Below are 20,994 nucleotides of genomic sequence, written 5' to 3'. Positions count from 1 at the left end.
CAGCCCCGGTGGCGCAGCGGTTTAGCGCCGCCTGCAGGCCGGGGTGTGATCCTGGAGACCAAGGATTGAGTCCCACATCAGGCTTCCTGCATGGAGCCTGCTTCTCCCTCTGCCTGTGTCTCTGCCTCTCTCTTTGCTCTCTCTGAATGAATAAATAAATAAATCTTTAAAAAAAAAATGCTGGTGTGTAAACAAAATGAGTTGGAAGAAAATAAATGTAGATGTGAGACTGGTGTTTCTACTTCTACAAAAGAAAATATAAAGTTATTATGAATCAAATAAGAAGACTATTCTTGCTTTAACAAAATTATGAGCCATCAAATTTCCCAAGAGCATTGAGTCTTCATGGTGCAAGTTCAAGAAGAACCTGAAGTAATGATACCTGTTTGAGATGTACTTGAAATTTGGAATTAGAACTTACAAGATGGATACATTCCTGCTTCAGGAATGATGGTTGAAAAGCAGTTTATGAAACATTAGGAACATATAGTTCTAAATTAGAAAAATAAGGAATAAAATTGGGATTATTTTTGCTTACATCCTTACTAATACTTCTGATGAAGTTGTTTTCACTATCTTTTTTTTTTACTCCTATAACTTATTTGTCAAATGACAAAATAACAAATAAACATTCTATTGTCTGAACATGAAAAGACACTCAATATCATTAGTCATCAGGGAAATGCAAATCGAAACCATGCAGAGATATCACCTCATACCAGTCAAAATGGCTAGTATCACAAAGACAAGAAATAATAAGTGTTGATGAGGATGTAGAGAAAGGGAACCCTCATCTATCATTGGTGGGGATGTACATTTGTGCAACCACTGTGAAACACAGTGTGGAGTTTCCCCAAAAAATTAAGCATAGAAATGCCGTTTGATCCAGTAATGCCACCACTGGCTATTTACTCCAAGAAAATAAAAGCAGTAATTTGAAAAGATAGATGCACTCTTATGTTTATTGCAGCATTATTTACAATAGCCAAAGTATGGAAGCAGCCCAAACGTCCATCCATAGATGAATGGATAAAGAAGATTAGACATATATAGATATACACACATACACACATTACAATGGAATACTACTTGGCCATTAAAAAATGAGATCGTGCCATTTGCAACAACATGGATGGATCTAGGAGTTATTATGCTAGATGAAATAAGTCAAACAGAGAAAGACAAGTGCCATATAATTTCCTTATATGTAGAATCTAAAAAAATAAACAGGCTAGTAAAAACAGAGAACAGCTGGTAGCTGCCAGAGGGAAGATGGGTCAAGGGATGGGCAATATATGAAGGGAATTAAGATGTAAAACTTCCATTCATCCCATAAACAAGTCACGAAGATGAAAATACAACATAGGGAATACAGTCAACAATTTGTAATGACACTGTATGGTGACAGATGGTGACTACACAGCACAGAGTAATGTATAGAATTCTCAAATCAACATGTTGTACACCTGAAATTAATGTAGCATTGCATGTCAATTATATTTCAATAATAAATGTTTAAAAACATCTTTTATCTAAAAGACCTTGTATAGAATATTATTTTTTCCTCAAAAATATTTGGTAGAATTTGCTTTCAAACCATATGAACATGAAGTTTCTCTGCTATATTTTCCACTGGGTTTACTAAAATATAATTTACATCTAACATTTTGTCAGTATAAGATATACAATGTGATCATTTGATGAATGTATATATTGCAAAATGATTACCAAAATAAGGTTATTTATCACCTCACATAATTACCACTTTGGTTTTTTGTGGCAAGAATATTTAAGATCTACCTTCTTGGCAACTTTCAAACTTACAATATCATACTGTTAACTATTGGGCACTATGTAGCACATTAGGTTCTCAGAACTTATTCATCTTACAACTGGAATTTGTACGCTTTGACTGACAATTTCCCATTTTTCCTACCCTCCCAGATTCTGGCATCTGCTCTTCTAAATTCTCTGTTTCTGTGAATTTGGCTTTTTCAGGTTCTGTCTGTAAAATCATACAGTATTTTTGTTTTTCTGTTTGACTTATTTCACCTAGCATAATGCCCTCAAGATCTATCCATATTGTCTCAAATGGCAAAGTTTCCTTCTTTTTTATGGCTGAATAGTATTCCAACATATTTATATGTGTGAGTGTGTATATATAATATATATGTATTTGTATATGTGTATATGTATTCACACACGTACATACCACATTTTCTTCATTCACTCATCTGGTGACAGATATTTAGGTTGTTTCCATATCTTGACTATTGTGAATAAAACTACAGTTAACATGGAGGTGCAGGGATTTTTCAAGATAGTAATGTCTTTTTCATCATATATGCACCCAGATGTGGAATTGCAGGATCACATGGTAGATTTATTTTTAATTTTTTGAGGAACTGCTATTCTGTTTCTTTGGTGACTGCACCAATTTATATCCCACCAACAGTGCACAAGGGTTCTCTTTTCTCCACACCCTCACCAATACTTATTTCTAGTCTTTTCGATAATAACCATTTTAACAGATGTGATATCTCATTGAGACTCTTATATTCATTTCCATGACAATTAGTAGTGATTAGTGTCTTTTCATGTACCATTTGGCCTATTGTATGTCTTCCCTAGGAAAATGTCTATTCAGATCTTCTGCTCATCAGATTATTGGAGATTTTTTGCTACTGAGTTGACTGAGTTTTTTAATGTATTTTTGGTATTAACCCCTTAGCAGATATATGATCTGTGAGTGTTTTCTTCCATTTAGTTGGTTGCCTTTACATTCTGTTGATTCTTTCTGTTGTCATGCAGGAGTTTTTTAATCAATATAGTTCACTTGTTTATTTTTGCTTTTTTTTCCTTGTATTTTGGGTGTCATATCCCAAAAATACCAAGATTAATGTCAAAGAGTTTTTTCCTTATGTTTTCTTCTAGGAAATTTATGGCTTCAAGTCTTAAACTTAAGTCGTTAATGTATGACTGAGTTAATTTTTGTGAGTTGTATAAGATAGGGGTCCATTTTCATTCTTTCACATGCAGCTGTCCAATTTTCCCAGCATCATTTAAAGAGACTATCCTTTCCTTACCAAGTATTCTTGACTGTCCTGTCAAATATTTAGTTGACTGTAAATGTGTGGGCTTGTTCTTGATTCTGTCCATTGAACTGTGTCTGTTTCTTTGACAGTATCATACTGTTTTGATTACTATAGCTTTGGAATATAACAGTAGTTTGAAATCAGGAAGTGTGATTTCAAGCTAGGGATGTCTCTAGCTTTGTTATTCTTTCTTTTCTTTTATTGTATATTTTTCTATTGGAGTTCGATTTGCCAACACATAGCATAACACCCAGTGCTTGCTCATCCCGTCAAGTGACCCCCTCAGTGCTTTGTTATTCTTTCTTATGATTGCTTTGGGTTTTCAGGGTTTTTATGAGTCCAATCAAATTTTCATTTTTTTCTATTTCTATTAAAAAATACCGTTAGAATTTGATAGGGATTGCACTGAATCTATTGGCTTTGGGTAGTATGGGCGTTTCAACAATACTAACTCTTTTCAATACATAAACACAGATATCTTTCTATTTGTGACTTACTCAATTTCTTACATCAACATCATGCCCTGACTTTTGAAAACTGCCTTCTGGCAACTGACTGGAAAAATCCTGGCACTACTTTCATTTCCTTTCCCTCAGAGATCATTGCCCTGTACTGTCTGTTGTCCAGTATCTGAAAATACCAATCATTAAATTTGGATGAAATACATTTCCTCCTTGTAATTCAGGAAACCTTAATACTTTTAATTATCAATTTCTAGAATCAGAAGATGATGTGGCAATCACCTCTAATTGTGGTAGATAGGTTTCTTACTTTTTCTTTCTCTTCCTTTTATTATTGGCTTCTCTACATGAATTTATACTAATTCAATATTTTATTATCAATCATAGTCTTGATTTTATCATATTTTCTCAATATAAGCCTCTTTAAGCTGTTTAGATATGTTCCTGCTAATCTCTGTGACTTCCTTGCTTCATGGCACAATAAAAAGATAACCTAACTAACCATAGAGTCCCTTCTCCCTACCTGAAATCAGCGATTTTGTTTTCCTCTTAGTAAATTTAATTGACTGTAATTCTAGGGTTTTTTCTTCCTTTTTTTCTGAATACTTATTTAGATTTTTCTTGACCCAGATGATTCTGTTTCAGATGGGACAGGACTATGGATGAATTACTAGCTTCCTTTTCTTTTACTGTGGTTTGTCTGGTATTATTTATTTATTAAATGACATATATTTTGGTTTGTTTTCTGATCATTTGTTTGCTTTAGTTTGGGCTCCTCAGCCAATTCTGGGTGTTCTTGTTTTCACTTACATGTACAGTATTGTTTTTTCTGGGTGTTATTGTTTTAACTTACATGTACAGTGAAGTTTGTGCTATTAGCTTTCTCGTGGGTATGCCGAGGATGTACACTATGGAAGGTTATTTGTGCTTGGATTTTGAGAATTCTAACTTAAAGGATTGGATATTAGAATTTAGATGGTCACCATTATTCTCTCAGGATTCTTTCTTTGCCACCTCTGGAATTTCAACGGGGGTTTTGTTGTTGTTTTGTACTATTTTTGAATTATTGCAGAGTGCTCTGAAGTATTGCCTCCAAAGTGTGATATTTTCTACTTCTCATATTACTTGAAATATCACTTATCCCACCCACCTCCTCACATTATATATTTATATGTTTATTAGGTCATTAAAATTTTTCTGCCAAAAACTGAATTTATCTTTTATATTATTTCTATGTTATTCAAGAGATTGAATAGGTGAGATAGTTTGTTGGCAACAATATGTTTAAAATGTTGTATGAAACCTAATTAGTAAACCATATACCAATAGTAGTTAATAGAGCAGATTCTGATCAATTACAATATTTAAAAACTGGAAGCTTTCCTTATTAAGACATCTCAAGAAAACCCTAGTTTTTTTTTTTTTTTTCATTTGTAAAACTAATGGTACTATTATAATCTCAGCATTGTTATGAAGGATCAATGAGTTACCCATGCAAACTGTATTGCCTAGCATTTAGTAAGTATTTAATAAATTTTAATAGGTATTCTTATATTCTTTGTATATAATTATCTACAACTGGACTTTACAGATTGAATTTGCAGTCACATTATTTACATTTTTTCCTTTATTCCTTTGTCTCAAAGGAATAAAATTAGAATATACTTCTTCTTGACTTAGCGCTTATACTGAACTTGTAACATTCAAGTTCAGGGCATCCAAAACATACCATACAGTGCTACATTTTTAAAATTTTATTTCCTGGAAAAAATTGCTGCATTTTGCTTTTGTATACAAGAAATAAAATGCAGTTTTGTTTTCCAACAGTAGAGAATTTTGAAAATTAAAAGTAACTTTTTAAATACTAAATGTATGTACTTTGAAAGTATGGAAATTGAAAACAGTAAAAACAAGATTGAGTATTCTTGATAATTCTTCTATACTGAGATAATAGTGGTTAGTATCTTATTGTTTCCAATTTATTTTACAGTCTTCTACATCATAGTTAAACATTTACTCCCAAATACAATTTTTGTCTTTGAATAGATTTTTAGAAGTATAATTGCAGAATCAAAGGGAATACATGCATTTCGTGCTATTGATAAGTCTTCCCAAATTGACATTTAAAAATATTGTGTCCCGTGGTATATAATTAGATTCTAATGCTTTGTATTTTTGTCAATTTTCAAAATACATATAAAAATCTTTTAAAACATGATGCAGTTTCATCTGTAGAATCATTACCAGGTAACAGAATTTCACTTAAATTAAATATTTTTTAAAATTTTAAGAAGAATTTCACTTATGTTTTGGTTTGAAATTGCTATATATTTTATTACTGAAAAATGTTATAAATGATGGATTTATAAATACATTTTTAACCTGTAAATGAAAATTAGAAAGTGACCTTATTCTAGAAGTAGCATCACATATCAAAAGAATGGATGATTCGATATAAAGTATGTGATACAATAGTAATGTTCTTCTTTATTTCTGGTTACACAGGAGATTACACTTCCCCACACGCTTGAAGTCAGGAGTGGTAATGTGACTAGTAGTTATGGCCAGTTCCCTGTAAGTAGAAGACCATCAGCTCTCCATATGAAAAATTAATAAACAAAACTATTCTGCTACATGATAAAAGACACAAAGATAAAGTCTAGATATATTAAAAATCTATCCATGAAAAACAAACAAAAAATAAAAGAGACTTCCCATATGATGTCAAAATTGGGAAGGATTTTTTAAACATTATACCAAAAAATAAAAGCTGTATGTAGGAAATAAATTTGAAATAAAAGACACTCACTGCAGAAGTGAGACCAAGAAGAAGAAAATATAATACTTGGGGAAGATATCTAAATATTTGCAACATAAGCAAAGATAAATGTATATATATGCATCTCTAGACATATATTTAAAACTTCTGTAAATTAACAAGAAAAATAACCTAAAGAAAAATATGGCTAAAGAAAATGAACAATAATGCTTATATTTCTTTTGAGACTTATTCTCTCCCTTTGTTAAGCCTTTCTCCCAATTCCTAATAACCTAAAGAAAAATATGGCTAAAGAAAATGAACAATAATTCTTATATTTCTTTTGAGACTTCTTCCATTCTCTGCCTTTGTTAAGCCTTTCTCCCAATTCCTAATATTCTTTCTTATAGTTTATAAAGATTCATAAATTCCTTCTTGTATTAATTCATCAAAGAGATATCGTTTGCCTGGTGTGTCCTAGACATCATTTAATGGCTTGGGGTACAGGCCATTTTCACTTCTTGAAGTTCTTTATTCATATAAATACTTCATGCTAACACTGAGCTCAGGAAGACCCAGTACCCAACTCGAAGGGGCACAGTTTCCAGACTATACTTGATTTTAGACAAAATATGATTCAACCGGTCGTTTGATCATTCCATATATGTTTATACTTTTTGAACAATCAGTAATCTAAACAAATCAGTGATTGGAAGATAACACAAAATGTACATGAGTGGAATGGGGAAAAAATTAGATCTCCACTAATCTCCCTGGCAGTAATCTTGGTGGGTTTTTTGTTGTTGTTGTTTTGTTTTGTTTTATTCTGTTTGCAGGCTATGAATTATTGTAAATAGCCAAACTTCTAATTAGTATATCAAGAAAGACAATGTAGATATGCCACTCCAGTATTTACTCTGACTTAACAAGAATTATTGGAAAAATAAGCAAACCAACTGTTAACTCAAGTTCTCAAAGATATGTTTGCACTTAGCCCAAAACTTTAACTTCCTTTACAACTTTCTTTCTCGGACTCAGACTCCCTCCCAGGTGCTCTTCCCAGTGTACTTACTCCAAAATCAATATTAGGCCCATGCTTCTAATTTCTTCCATTTTCATTACATTATCCTATGAGGCAGTAGAAGTTACCTTATAGTTTATCTTTCTCTTTTATTTTTCTTCTGTTTAATCAAAGAACTTTTTTTTACATGTTACCATTATCAATGTTCGTATGTACAGAAATAACTGAGATTTGCCTTTTATTTTTATTTATTCCACATCAATATAAGGCAGTGTATTGACCTTATGTTAAAATATGAACCATCTGTGAAAGTCACAGTTGTGAAATTGGAAACAACTTTAGTTAAAAACGTGTGAAGGGTGAGATTTTATAAAGGCCTGGCTTTTGATACATATTATGAAAAAATACATCCAAAATTAATTGTCAGTAATTCTATGCCTCTTTTCCACAGGATAGAATGTTTAAATTTTGTCAAATGAAGCATATTTTTGAAATACTCGATAAAATGAGATGCCTGCGAAAACGTTCCACAGTGTCATTCTTGGGAGTTCTTGTCATTTTCCTTCTCTTTATGAACTTGTACATTGAAGACAGCTATGTTCTGGTAAGTTTTGGAGGTTATTTTTGTTGTTGCTGTTATAAATAAGGTCTAAGTCAAATTAGGCTTAGTCCAATTGTAACTTGATTTCAATCTCAGGTTCCTGGAATAGCATTAGTTTGAGCAAAATGGTAACATATATACTTTCTATCTAGCTACTTGTATTAATCCTATATTACCAGCATTACAATTACTTTGATTTATGTTGCAATGTTTTCTTGCATATAGTAGTTCAAATATGCACATTTAGTTATAAATAAATTAGCTATCATCACTATGCTGAATTATTTTATTTGTGTGTACACCATAATACTTTTTGAGCTTTAACTTGAAATATATAGAATTTTAAAAATTGCTTAAAGATATTAGTCCTTACTTTCTCAATTTTTATATTATCATCAAATTTTCAAAATCTTATTTTTAATAATGATACTAATTATACTATTTTGTTAAGAAGTAATATTTTGTTATAATGTATGACACCTCATTTGATTTTGAATCAAATGTCATAAATGGCCACCATTTTATGTATTTATATTCACAGAAAAGTAGTAGAGAAGCTGAGGAACTGGAGATAATGATGTGAAAACTATTTAGTAGCTTAAAAAGGATAAGTTAGCATATAACATATAAATAAATTTTTAAGTAAATTCTAGAAATACAAAAGGACTTACTCTGGCTAATTTTGAGAACTCATTTTGTTCTATCATTTGTTACTGTTAGAGGTATCGCATCATTTTATGTCTGAGGAGAATAACATGAACATTTTTCTTATTCACTTTCTATGTGAGTTGAGCTTAAGATATCTGAAAAAATCCTACTCTTTTTGTTACATTTTGTAAATAAAACACATGCTATTGGCAGGAAACTTATTGTATCCAATGACTTGCATTTCTGAGACACTTTCAAACCCAATTTCAGTGTTTCATTTTAAACAGACAAAAGATCATTGTGTGTAACAAGCATCCTTATATCTTGTTGATATAGAATCTCTTCAAATTCATTATAAAATGTGTAAGGAGTAATAGAGTATATTTTTATAAAGATCAAATACTATTGTCCTGTCTTGTGGATTTTTACACATTTCTATACAAATTTCAGTCCTATCTAACTAATGTAAAAGGTGTGATTTAATGAAACAGCTCTTACTAAAAGAATATTTTGTCAATAAAATTTTCTCTGGCTAGATTACACATATATCTAGTCAAATTTACAAGTAAGCCCAAGTGTAGAGAAGGGATTGTTCCTTAGTTTTAAAAATTGTAATTATTTTTAAATACTTATATAGGTTGGGAAAAAAGTGAGTTAAAATGATGGTTAAGGGACACCTGGGTGGCTCAGCGGTTGAGCATCTGCCTTTGGCCTAGGGCTTGATCCTGGTCCTAGGATTGAGTCCTACATCAGGCTTCCTGCATGGAGCCTGCTTCTCCCTCTGCCTATGTCTGTGTGTCTCTCATGAATAAATAAATAAAATAGTTTTAAAAATGGTGGTTAAATACAAGCACTCCCCTTACTGAAAATTTAATGACAGTATTTTTATTAGTTTCATTTCTCTCTATTTATTAGATGATTTTTTTACATAAATGCATTTAGAGCTAAATTTTATCCCAAGGCTTAATATGTATAAAGATTTAAAACATTCTTTAAATAATTAATGCAAAATTACATTAAGATGTTTTTCTAAAAATGTTTAATTGCCAAGGAGAACCAGCTACCTGCTGGTATACGATGTAGTTTCTCTGTAGCACTTGTCCCTTTTGACCTTTTTATCCGTGTTTATTTCAGTTTTCACAACATTATCTCATTCGACATTTTTTGCCTTAACTCCAGAATACCACAATGTGTACAATTTGCTAAGTATAGACAATAGTACATTTTTCTTTTCCTACCTTCCTTATTTCCGGGGGAAATACGAGTTATAATTCAGAGAAATCAGATAAATAATCACAAGTAAAAGATCTCTGGAGTTAAGGAGCACATTCTATTCTGCTGTTTTTGGTAGAAAAATGCATTTGTGGCCTTAAATCCGTGGCATATAACAGTTTAATGGATTGCTTACATATCCGGGGCATATGTGCCTTTCGTTGGGAAAGGAAGCCAAGCTCAGTGCAAGAGACAAATACTATTACAAGGCAGTCTAAGTAGAAGAGACGCTACATGCCCAATCAACTTAGCCTCTGGGCTGTGAGCATCTTCAAAGTAGCCACTAGGGTATATACTTAGTCTGTAGCTAGTGCATTGAATTGCATTCCTATCCAGAAAATGATTGTCATAAAGCTTTGTCTTATTACTGAGAAATACACCACAGCATAGTAGCTACAGAAAGAAGGTATCCAGGGAGAGCCTCGCTGTTCAGGTAGATGTCTCTGGAAAGCAGCCAACAAGACTGACTTAGGTGAAAGTTGCATTATTTATTTATGCTGAAAAGTGTAAAGAAGCTTGTTCTTGAGAATTTAATAAAGTGCTTTCATATAACTTCCATTTCATTTTATATTCTGTTATGTCCTTCAATCAGGATGAATGTACTCTACCTTCACACAGAAAAGGTCTGGATTTTTACACATTCAAGATAGAATTCTTAAAGAAAGATTCAATATCCTGCACTTCCTTTAGACTGTAAAATCACATAAGAACAGAATGATGAAATGAATTCAGAATTGTGACTACTGTGATTTTTATAGATATTTCTTCTAGACTCTATTGATAATGGGCACTATCACATTACTAGTATAAGCAGTTGGTGCTGAACTGAGTCCTTAGTTACTTTTTGGCAATCATAAATTTTAAAGCTTTAATAATGTTTTATATGTTTCCAGAGAGACAGAGACCAAAATATTTCTGTGTAAAGAAATTACAATTATCAGAATCCAACAGATACTCAGTTGGTATAAGAAATATAGAACTGAAGGCATAATTTCATATATTTTGGAAGTGTTACTTATAGATGGCAAATATATTATACATATTGTAAAAGACTATAACATATTTTCCTCAATTATCAAATATAAAAAATAGAAATACAGTATTAAAGATTGAGTGTAAGTTTATAAACATAATTGAGTATACAGAAGAGATATTCAGAATGGATCTTGAATTAGCAAAGACCAGATTGGAAGCTCCTCCCAGTCATGGCCTAATATTCTCAACTTTTATTCTAAGACAATTCCAGTCGGCCATTGATTTAAAATTTTGAGTCAGTCTCTTTCTTTATTGACATTTGAATTTGAAGCAAAATATTGAATGTTCCAAATGAAGTAAAATTTGTATTTGAATCCTTTCTAATTTTTTATAAACACTGGTTTAATTAAAGTTTTATTGACCACAGGCAGATAATATGAAGACCAAATTTGTTCAAATGCATTTACTTTCTCTATAGTCTTAATGGCTTATAGGCTTAATGGCTTAATGGCTTACATATGCCTGGCCTGCCATTCTACATGGAATAGTGGAAATAGATCCATATAATATCACAGAGTACAGTAGACACTTGCCTAAAAACAACAACAAAATTATTTCTAAATAGGTTATCTTTGAATATATTCTACTTGTGGTAGTAAGCCAGATACAAAGGCCAGGCAAGTCGATATTTTGCAAATAATATATAACCAACAAGACTTGATCAAATCGTGCTTAGGTAATCAAAATGTACTATTGAACTTATACTAAAGAGAGAAAAGGGAACCAATTAGTAATTAATAACGTATTTTAAGCTAAATATGAGCATTTTTTTAATATAAGCCTTCTCAAAGATTGGATAACATAAGTCCCTTACCAATTACATAAAGGGGATCTTAAATATAAAAGAACCAGACTTCAATTCCAACAGGCTAGTTTACACACACACATAAGCAGCAAGCAAATATATCATGAGAAAAAGTAGTGTAAGGTCTGAAGACACTTCCTTGACTTGCCGCAAATGTATTTTAATTAAGACATCTTGAAGACATTTGAAAAAACACTAATGTCAGAAGGACCATGGCTATTTGTTCTCAACAGCCTTTGGTTATAGTGGCCAGAAAGGTGACTGACTAAAACTCTTTCATTAATAAATTATCCAGAAATAATTATATAGAAATAATGTGTGGTATTACTTAATAATTCTTGAAGAAGATAAAATCTTAATATGCTTAATATGACTAAAATATGGAAAATTTAGTAAGAATTAGCTTTATGTGATTACTGTGAAGTAGATTACTGTGAAGTTTTAAGATCATCAAATTATTATAAAGAATTTGAATTTTAACATAAAGGCAGTGGAAGTTTTCATGTAGAGATTTTTTTTGTCAAGAAAATGCCATTATTAATGTATACTGTGGGAAAAGCAAACTGAAGTGAAGTATGAAGAGGGCAATAGAGTAGTGGAGTCTGGAGTAGAGACTCTAGGTGGGAATTCAGGTGTGAGATGAGGATCTATAGCTTGTGGTGCCAGTAGCTGAGATTTATAGAACATCCATATTATATATCAACCCCATATATTCATTGTGTAAGGAAAAACTTTATTTAATCCATGACCGTCTATTATTTATTTATTTTCTCTGCCTCCTTCTTGGCATTCAGGAAGGAGACAAACAACTTATAAGGGAAACATCCACACATCAACTGAATTCAGAACGTTATGTGCATACTTTCAAAGACCTATCTAATTTCTCAGGAGCCATCAATGTCACCTATCGCTACTTAGCTGCCACACCTTTACAAAGAAAGCGTAAGTATCCCTCCACTTTCAAATCAAGAATACATAAAATATTTTTGTTTTAAAACAATGACAACTGGCTTCATTTGTATAGCAATAAAACTTTATGGGCTTTACTAAAATATATTCTTTGGGAAGTAATTCAACATGTCTTCACAAATTGCAATTACTCGTTGATCCAATTCCATTAATAACAAAAAAAAAAGAAACTTTTAAATGCCTGTTTGAGATATAAATTTTCAAACAATTTGCTGTAGAACCATGTAGAGAGACTGAGAAAAATCCATTTATTTGCACTTATAAAACATATCTTTTAAAAATAACTATTCTCCTACTGATACATTTTCCAATAATAATGCTTTGGTTTTTATGCCTTGCCACTACTTTTGAAGTAGTGAAAGTCATTATTTTAATTTATCAAGGTGCTGTAACAAATTATCACAAACTAGTTTAAAATCATGGAAATGTATTTTTTCATACTTCTGGAGACCAGGCATTCCAAATCAAGGTGTGGGCAGAACCATTCCCCTGAAAATCACAGGGGAGAATCTTTTCTTGACTGTTTTAGCTTCTGGTCACTCTTGGTGTTTCCTGGTTTGTGAGGGCATAACTATGATCCCAAGCTCCATCTCCACATGATCTTCTTTCCTTGGTCTCTATGTCTCTCTTCTTCTTCAAGGACACCAATCATTGCATTTAGAGCCCACTCTAAATCTGATGTGATTTATCTCAAGATCCTTAACTAATTATGTCTGCAATACTCTATTTTCAAATAAGGTCACAGCCTAAGGTTCCAGGTAGACTTGGATTTTTGGAGAAAACTATTCAGCTCACTATAGATAGATTGAGTCTGAGGAGTAACATACTACACATACTTTATGGATTTCAAAACACCATAGACTGTGGAAGGTATCATGACCTAATTAATGTGCCACTAGGAAAGCATAAGTATTAATGCTTAAGTTTTCATTGTAAGATGCCATCAATTATAATATTCAACTTGATTTTAAAATATTTCTGTGTGAAAAATATGACTCGTGAAATTAATGAAGCACAGTGATATCATGAATTTCTGAATTTCTTAATAGATCATGTGGGGACCACAGAAATTGAGTTCCCCGTTAAGAAGTGTTTATGCAAGTGAGTCTGTGATCACCAGGTTGAGGAAATTGTAGCTTAACTTAATTCAGGTTTCTTTAGGTCTGTCTTCCATTCATTCCTTCATTTCAAATGTCTATAGCTCTTAAGCTTTCTTCTAATTACATAAGATTGCCAATGTTTATTTTTATCTCCATCTGTTACACTACCTTTGTGCAAACATTACTAATTCTCCCTTTCCATCCTAAGCTTACTAATGTGTATTGGCACATATGCCACTGCTTTATACAAAGGGACAATATAAAACAGAGGGTACAAGCAGGGCACTTTGGATCTTGGCACCACACCACTCATTAGGTGTTACACTTTGCATAAGCAAGCTCATCTCCCTGTGATTTAGTTTCCTCATCTATAAAGCAAAAATGATGACAAGTGCAAAGCTCTCCCAAAAAACCGTTAGGAATATTCAAGATACGTATTATATGCAAAATGCATAGATTTCTTCCTTTAAAGTAGGAAGTATTCTAATAGTATTGGCTATTCCAGGGCATTTAAGCTGGTTTCTTGAATCGAGTGGTACCAGAGAACATACTCATTTTTCAAAAGCAGTTAGGGCCATAAATCCAGGTATTTAAGCAATATGTGTAAATCTCTACCTCTCTGACAGACTAGCGAGAAAGATAATTCTTGGAAAGGGTTTTTCAGTATTGCGTAAGTCACAACAAGTAGATATCTGTATTAAACAATGATCTTGGTGAATATAAACATTTTCCTATTTTTCAAGTAGTGGTTATGAAATTGTATTCAGTTCTGAATCATGGTGAGAATCAGAACTTTAAAAAGTGAGAATATTTCAATAAGGAGACATCTACACTTGTTAGAAGTAAACTGCGATTTCACAAGGTTTTATTTTATCCCCTAAAATATCCAGATTCTAATTTGAGATTTTAGGTAATTGAATAAAAATATCCCCACAGAAATTGCTATAAAATGTGTTTCAAAACAAGGAAGAGAGTGATACTCATGTGTTGGAACAATTTACTCTACATTTGAGTAATAATGCAGTTTTTAAAAATAGTATAATTTTTTTTGGATTCTAATAGCATTCTAGGTAAATTTCAAAATAAAATTGTGAAGTCCAATTATTAATTTTTTGGTGTGAGATAATGAGAGTGATCAAAGGAAAACGAAAATGTAACATGTTTTCCATGAAAAATTTAGAGATTATTAAAATAATGAGTTATGCTTAATTTTCTTTTTTTTATCATTTGAGACTGGTTTGTCATCCTTAACTGTGAATTCCCTTCTCCTTTTGTATTTTTTAATAGTGTGGATATTATCCAAACATCTATCTTCTCTAATAGGCATTAAGCTGCAAAACACCTCAAATCATATTTTTTATTTCATAAATAAATGTTCACAGCAATGAAGCTCATACGTCATTGTGCTTAAGATGTATTTTTTCCATAGAAAAGTCAATTATGTATTAAGTACTGTAGCCTTTATGTATTTAGCATAATACTTCACTCACAAAATATTCTATACATATCATTTACTAGATTTACCTAATACAGTAGCAGGCCTAAGGAGAAAAGTTTTTTTTCTGTGTTATTCAAAACCTATTTTACATTTAATTTTCTTCCTTCTGAATTCTTTTGCTCAGGGTTTCTTACAATTGGACTTTCATCAGTGAAACGAAAAAAAGGAAACTATTTACTTGAGACAATCAAGTCAATTTTTGAGCAATCCAGCTACGAAGAGCTGAAGGAAATTTCGGTGGTGGTTCACCTAGCGGACTTTAATTCATCCTGGCGTGATGTCATGGTCCAGGATATTACACAGAAATTTGCCCACCATATCATTGCAGGAAGATTAATAGTTATACATGCTCCAGAGGAATATTACCCAATCCTGGATGGCCTTAAAAGAAATTACAATGATCCAGAAGACAGAGTCAGATTTCGTTCCAAGCAAAACGTAGATTATGCTTTTCTGCTTAATTTTTGTGCCAATACTTCAGACTATTATGTAATGCTTGAAGATGACGTTCGATGTTCAAAAAATTTCTTAACTGCCATCAAGAAAGTCATTACCTCCCTAGAAGGAACCTACTGGGTAACTCTTGAGTTCTCTAAGCTTGGCTACATTGGAAAACTTTATCATTCTCATGATCTCCCACGTTTGGCACACTTTTTATTAATGTTTTATCAAGAAATGCCTTGTGATTGGCTATTAACTCATTTCCGGGGTCTTTTAGCTCAGAAAAATGTGATCCGTTTTAAACCATCTCTCTTTCAGCACATGGGTTATTACTCATCATATAAAGGGACTGAGAATAAGCTGAAGGATGATGATTTTGAAGAAGAGTCATTTGACATCCCTGATAACCCTCCTGCAAATCTATATACCAACATGAATGTTTTTGAAAATTATGAAGCAAGCAAGGCGTATAGTAGTGTTGATGAGTACTTTTGGGGGAAACCACCTTCAACAGGAGATGTCTTTGTGATTATATTTGAAAATCCAATTTTAATTAAAAAAATTAAAGTGAGTACTGGAACAGAAGATCGACAAAATGACATTTTACATCATGGAGCCCTAGATGTTGGGGATAATGTTGTAGATCTCAAACAAAGTAGACAATGTGTTACTTACTTAAGACTAGGGGAATTCAAAAATGGAAATTTTGAAATGTCAGAGGTGAATCAAAAAATTCCATTTGATATACATTGTATAAGGATATATGTTACCAAAACACAAAAGGAATGGCTGATTATTAGGAGTATTAGCATTTGGACTTCTTAGCCAATTAAATCAATATGTCCAGTTACTGAAGCAGGCTTTCCTGTTTCCTTTTTTGCTACCTTCCTCTTTTGCTACTTTTGTCCTTTGGAGGGAATGCAGTGGATGGGGTATTTTCAAAGAAAAATCTAATCATTTTGGCTGTTTTGATTTACTTATTTTCAAGATAATTTTACTCTAATCCACACTTGTATTTATTTTAACTCCTGAAGTTGAGTATCAGTCTATGGTTAATGCTACTTTCATTTATATTTTTAGTGTGATCATGTTAGTTCCAAAATTTCAACTAAGTGTCAAAAGGACACATGAAGGATTTAAAATGAGAAAATTTAGTTTGTTAAATGTTGAGTCTTGGAAAACAGTTGCCAGCTGTATATACTTCCTCAAGAATATATATCAGATAGCTTTTATTAAGCATCTGAGTGAATATGCAGTTGGTTAGAATGATAATGTTTTTTTCTTGTAAACATAGGTTTTTATAGACTTCTGTACATCTACAATGAATACCTCCTCATAGAAGTGATGTCTTTACAACAGAATTTTGTGTGTAGGTGGAGTGATGGAAAGAAAAAAATGACTTAAAAAGATTTCTCCCCCGATTATTTATATAAAAAGGGGCCTTGTTCATTGTATAAAAACATTTAATTGAGCACCTATTGTTAATAAATTTTCTGTGGGAAGCAGTCTTTTTCTAGATTCCCTTTTGCAAAAAGAATAGTTATGCTCAATATTTTCAAGTTATATTGGGTACCTACATTTAATAGGAGAAATTAGAGAAGGCCTATCGTTAGTTCATTCTTACAAACATTTTCAGTATATACAGAAAAATTTTTGAAATTGATTTTATATGTTTTGTATTAAAATTCATATAATTGAAATTGTAATCTATCATATGCTTTTTTTTTGAAGTTTAAATGGACATCTTATAAAAGAGAAAAGTAGGAAACATAGAAATCAGTTGACTTTTCTATATTCAGAGCTAGTTCATAGTAAAGCCAAAGTGAGAGATCAGTTGTTCTGATATCCAGACCGTGCTCTTTCCCTTATGTACAGATTGCTGCTCACATAAATTGTGCTTTCTGTTGGCCTCTCCATGAGTCTCAGATAGTAAGTAAGCTATCTATAATTCTTCCACGAGTCACATTATCATTCTGTGGAAGAAGCCTAAAGTGTCTGAAATTATCTCCTTGTATATGAACCCACATAGCGAGCAAACTTGACCAACTTTTACTATAAGGGACCGGACAATCGTGTCTAAACCATGTCCTACTAAAGCGTTTCAGGACACCTTTGTGCACCATAAAGACATTGGTTGTTCAGAACGTCCTGAACTTACCTGATCCTTTCTCTCTTTTGACAAACAGCAAAGATGAAGGGGTTTACTATGAAGACATGAAAAGTACTTCATGCATATTTATGGAGAGGCTCAAATACATACGTTCATAGAGATTGGAAAATATTTCATTCACTTTATCCAAAGTGATTAAATTAGAAACTGGTAAAAATTTGGGAATTTTTTTATTGATACAGTAGCTACTGTGTATTTTCCTTGCACCCAGTTGCTATAGTATAATAAAGAGATAATATGAATCTATAAATATTAATACTTTGTTTCATAAAGTCTTAAAATCAGAAAAAAATGAACAAATGAATACTGCCACAAAACCATAATCTTTGCCTTGATTTGGAGGATATTTTCCAGACATTTAAAAGTAATCTATTTTCTTGGCTTTTCTCATCCTCTTTCATTAACTGGCTAGCTGTATAATATTCTACATATTTCTTAGAAATTACAAATAATCTTTTTCCTGCACTTTCAATGACAAAAGGTACACAACAAAAACATGTAATGTCCAGATGAGGCCGACTCCAAGAAGTGATTGTAAACTTTACGGAGTCTAAATAGTTTCTGAGAGTGTTTTCAGAGACTAGCCATTGACATAAACTTCTGGAAAATGCTTCAAGAAATGTTGTTGAGGGTAACAATGAAATTGAATGTTTGCTTGAGAATTATAAAAATGCAAATGTGATATAAAGGGGTTACATTTTTTCTGAAACTTGATCTTTTCATTATGGAAACCAGGTTTGAGTAAGCTGGTCAGTCACCTAAGGATGTCTTTATGTTTTCTTTATAAATTGAGCGGAGGTCAACTTTTAAGGAAAGAGTTTGACAAAGCTTCTACAGTAAAGAACAAGGGGACAAATAACCTTTCTCTTTCAAAAAGATAATCTGACCAAATATTCTTTACATGAGTTAATGTTGCATTTCCTGTATTTAAAAATTCTGAATAAGGTTCCTGTAGTCTTGTTTCAGAGGCATAGATCAAAAAGACAGTTACAAGTTTTTATTATATTCAATCTGTTATGAAGCATTATATGTGGTCAATGTCTCTCTCTGCAGTAAGTTTTTTAAAATATATGAAGTATTCTTTGTTACAAATATCCATCAAAAAACACTGGAATGTAATACAAAAGTTGAGTTATTTAATTACTGTGTAAATAAGACGCTGACAGGGTTCAAGCACAAAATATGGCATGTACCTTAAATAATGTCTCAATTTGTTTACTTTAAACTGACTAAAAAAGCTTATTTACATTTAAAATTCTTCTCCTTAAGGGAGCCTTTTCGGCATTTATAAACATCAAAGAAAAGCATTCGTAAAAGCACAATAAAAATATGGAAATTATACATTTTTGGAAAATACACATTATAGCAGTAATAACATGTCTGGCTATAAAAATACATAAAAAGTGTTAATATAAGCACTTTTACATTATCATGAAAAAAAATAACTTTCATAAAATAGATATTTTCCAGATATAAAAATATAATTTAGAAACCAAGCATCACTTAGAACTACTTTTCTCATAGAGCTGCAATTATGAGACTAGAATATTCCATTCTGAACCATTGTTCTCTGGGAATTTTTATAAAGGTATAGAAAAACTATGCTGTACAATAATGACACATAAGCAAAACAAATATTTACAAATTACAAGGTATGTTAGGGAAAGCACTTGCTTTTCTAAATGTCCATGTGGGACACATCACTCAATATTTGCCAGTTTGTCCACATGTCCTTTAGAACATGGCAGCCAGGATTAATGTGGAAAGCTCTACTCTCAGTGTCTTCTAACATCTGAAGATAACAGTGTGATTCCCTTTCTTTGCCTCATTAGTATTTCCATTAATACAGCTTAAGGTCACATTTATTTTTATCACCCTTCAACTGACTAATAAAGCTCACACTCAGACTTCTGGACATTTTTTACACGATCTCTTGATAAAGCATGTTTTGCCATTTTGTATATCTTCCATTGATTTTTCTGGAAGTTTCTTTTAAAATTGATATTAATTTCTATTAATTTCGGGAGAATTTCACTGTTTCTTCTGACCCATGGTCCCCATACTTTCTAGCTCTTGATTCCATCATTTTGCATTTTAACATAACTCCCCAGCTCTATGGTACCACAAATTTGGTATGTGTGCCTTTTGTCCTCTCAGGAGATACAGTGGAAGGGCCATGTAGATCTGAGTTTAAAATCAAGTTCTCCAATTACCTCCATATAGGAGGAAAGTTAAACATTTTGAATCTTAGTTCCTTCATCTGTGAAATTGAAATAATTTTACTTTGTAGACTGTTAGAACTGGAAAGGAGATAACAAACCAATCAAGAAATATATGTTTCCTCTTTTTTTAGCTATATTGTATGTGTAAAAAAAGGATATGGCCCTTCAGAACACTACCAGAGGCCCTTATCCTGATCAATATCATAAATTTCATTACCCACTAGAAATGTCACTCAGACCACCTTTTTATATTTATATTGTTAAATAACATCATGTAGAATTATGTAAATGCCTTCCTAAACTCAAGATATATTATATTCCTATCATTCCAATATATTACTCTAGAAACCTTACTCTAGAAACCTTATCCAAAATTTGTAACAGCTGTTCTTAATATTCATATTGTAAATGTTAATAATCATTTTTTAAGAAACCTAAACCCATTTATTTTGAAAAATTAAGAAAAAAAGGCTTTTTGTAATTTCTAAAATTTTGTTCAGAATCTACATTAAGCTCACAGAGCTGTGGTTTGCAGAATTTTTCTTCTTTTAATATCAAGTTTCTTTTTGTTTTTTTTTTTTTTTCAATTACTGGCAATAGTTATCAGTGCACTGGCTTGTAAATTACCTGGGCTGTGATGTTCAAACATGAAAAGAGGCACCTTATCTCCTTGTCTACCTTGAGTTTCATTGCTTAGATTTCTACTGCTTTGAATTTCTTCTCCGTTCATTTCAGGATTATTCTTGTTAGAAGGAAGAAGGTCATAGCAAAATGTAATTTTATTAGTCCTTGCTCTTTGTTTTTTGTTTACTTTTAACTCTTTTCTAAAAAATGTTCCAAAATTACCACATCATTGCACATATAGGTGTGTGTATCTATGTCTAGCTGGACGTCTCTC

General features: G+C 31.9%; 1 protein-coding gene across 15 annotated transcripts in view; it reads left to right on the top strand.

Annotated features, from left to right (window-relative positions):
• The window catches only part of MGAT4C (MGAT4 family member C), a 725,894-nt gene extending 709,335 nt beyond the window's left edge, over positions 1-16,559 (top strand). For 13 of the 15 annotated variants that reach the window (XM_072772985.1, XM_072772980.1, XM_072772984.1 and 10 more), the window contains 3 exons: positions 7,787-7,939; positions 12,491-12,638; positions 15,388-16,559. In XM_072772985.1, the coding sequence (XP_072629086.1) occupies positions 7,793-7,939; positions 12,491-12,638; positions 15,388-16,529 (1,437 nt within the window). In that variant the 5' untranslated portion in view covers positions 7,787-7,792 and the 3' untranslated portion in view covers positions 16,530-16,559. Of the gene's footprint in view, positions 1-6,061; positions 6,131-7,786; positions 7,940-12,490; positions 12,639-15,387 lie in introns of all 15 variants that reach the window. The other 2 variants (XM_072772976.1, XM_072772972.1) reach the window with 1 other exon arrangement.
• Positions 16,560-20,994: the final 4,435 nt, after the last annotated feature.

Source organism: Canis lupus, chromosome 13, assembly GCF_048164855.1.
Source record: "Canis lupus baileyi chromosome 13, mCanLup2.hap1, whole genome shotgun sequence".
Classification (NCBI taxonomy): domain Eukaryota; kingdom Metazoa; phylum Chordata; class Mammalia; order Carnivora; family Canidae; genus Canis; species Canis lupus.
Note: the sequence above shows the minus strand (reverse complement) of the source record. Positions and strands in the feature narration are given on the sequence as shown.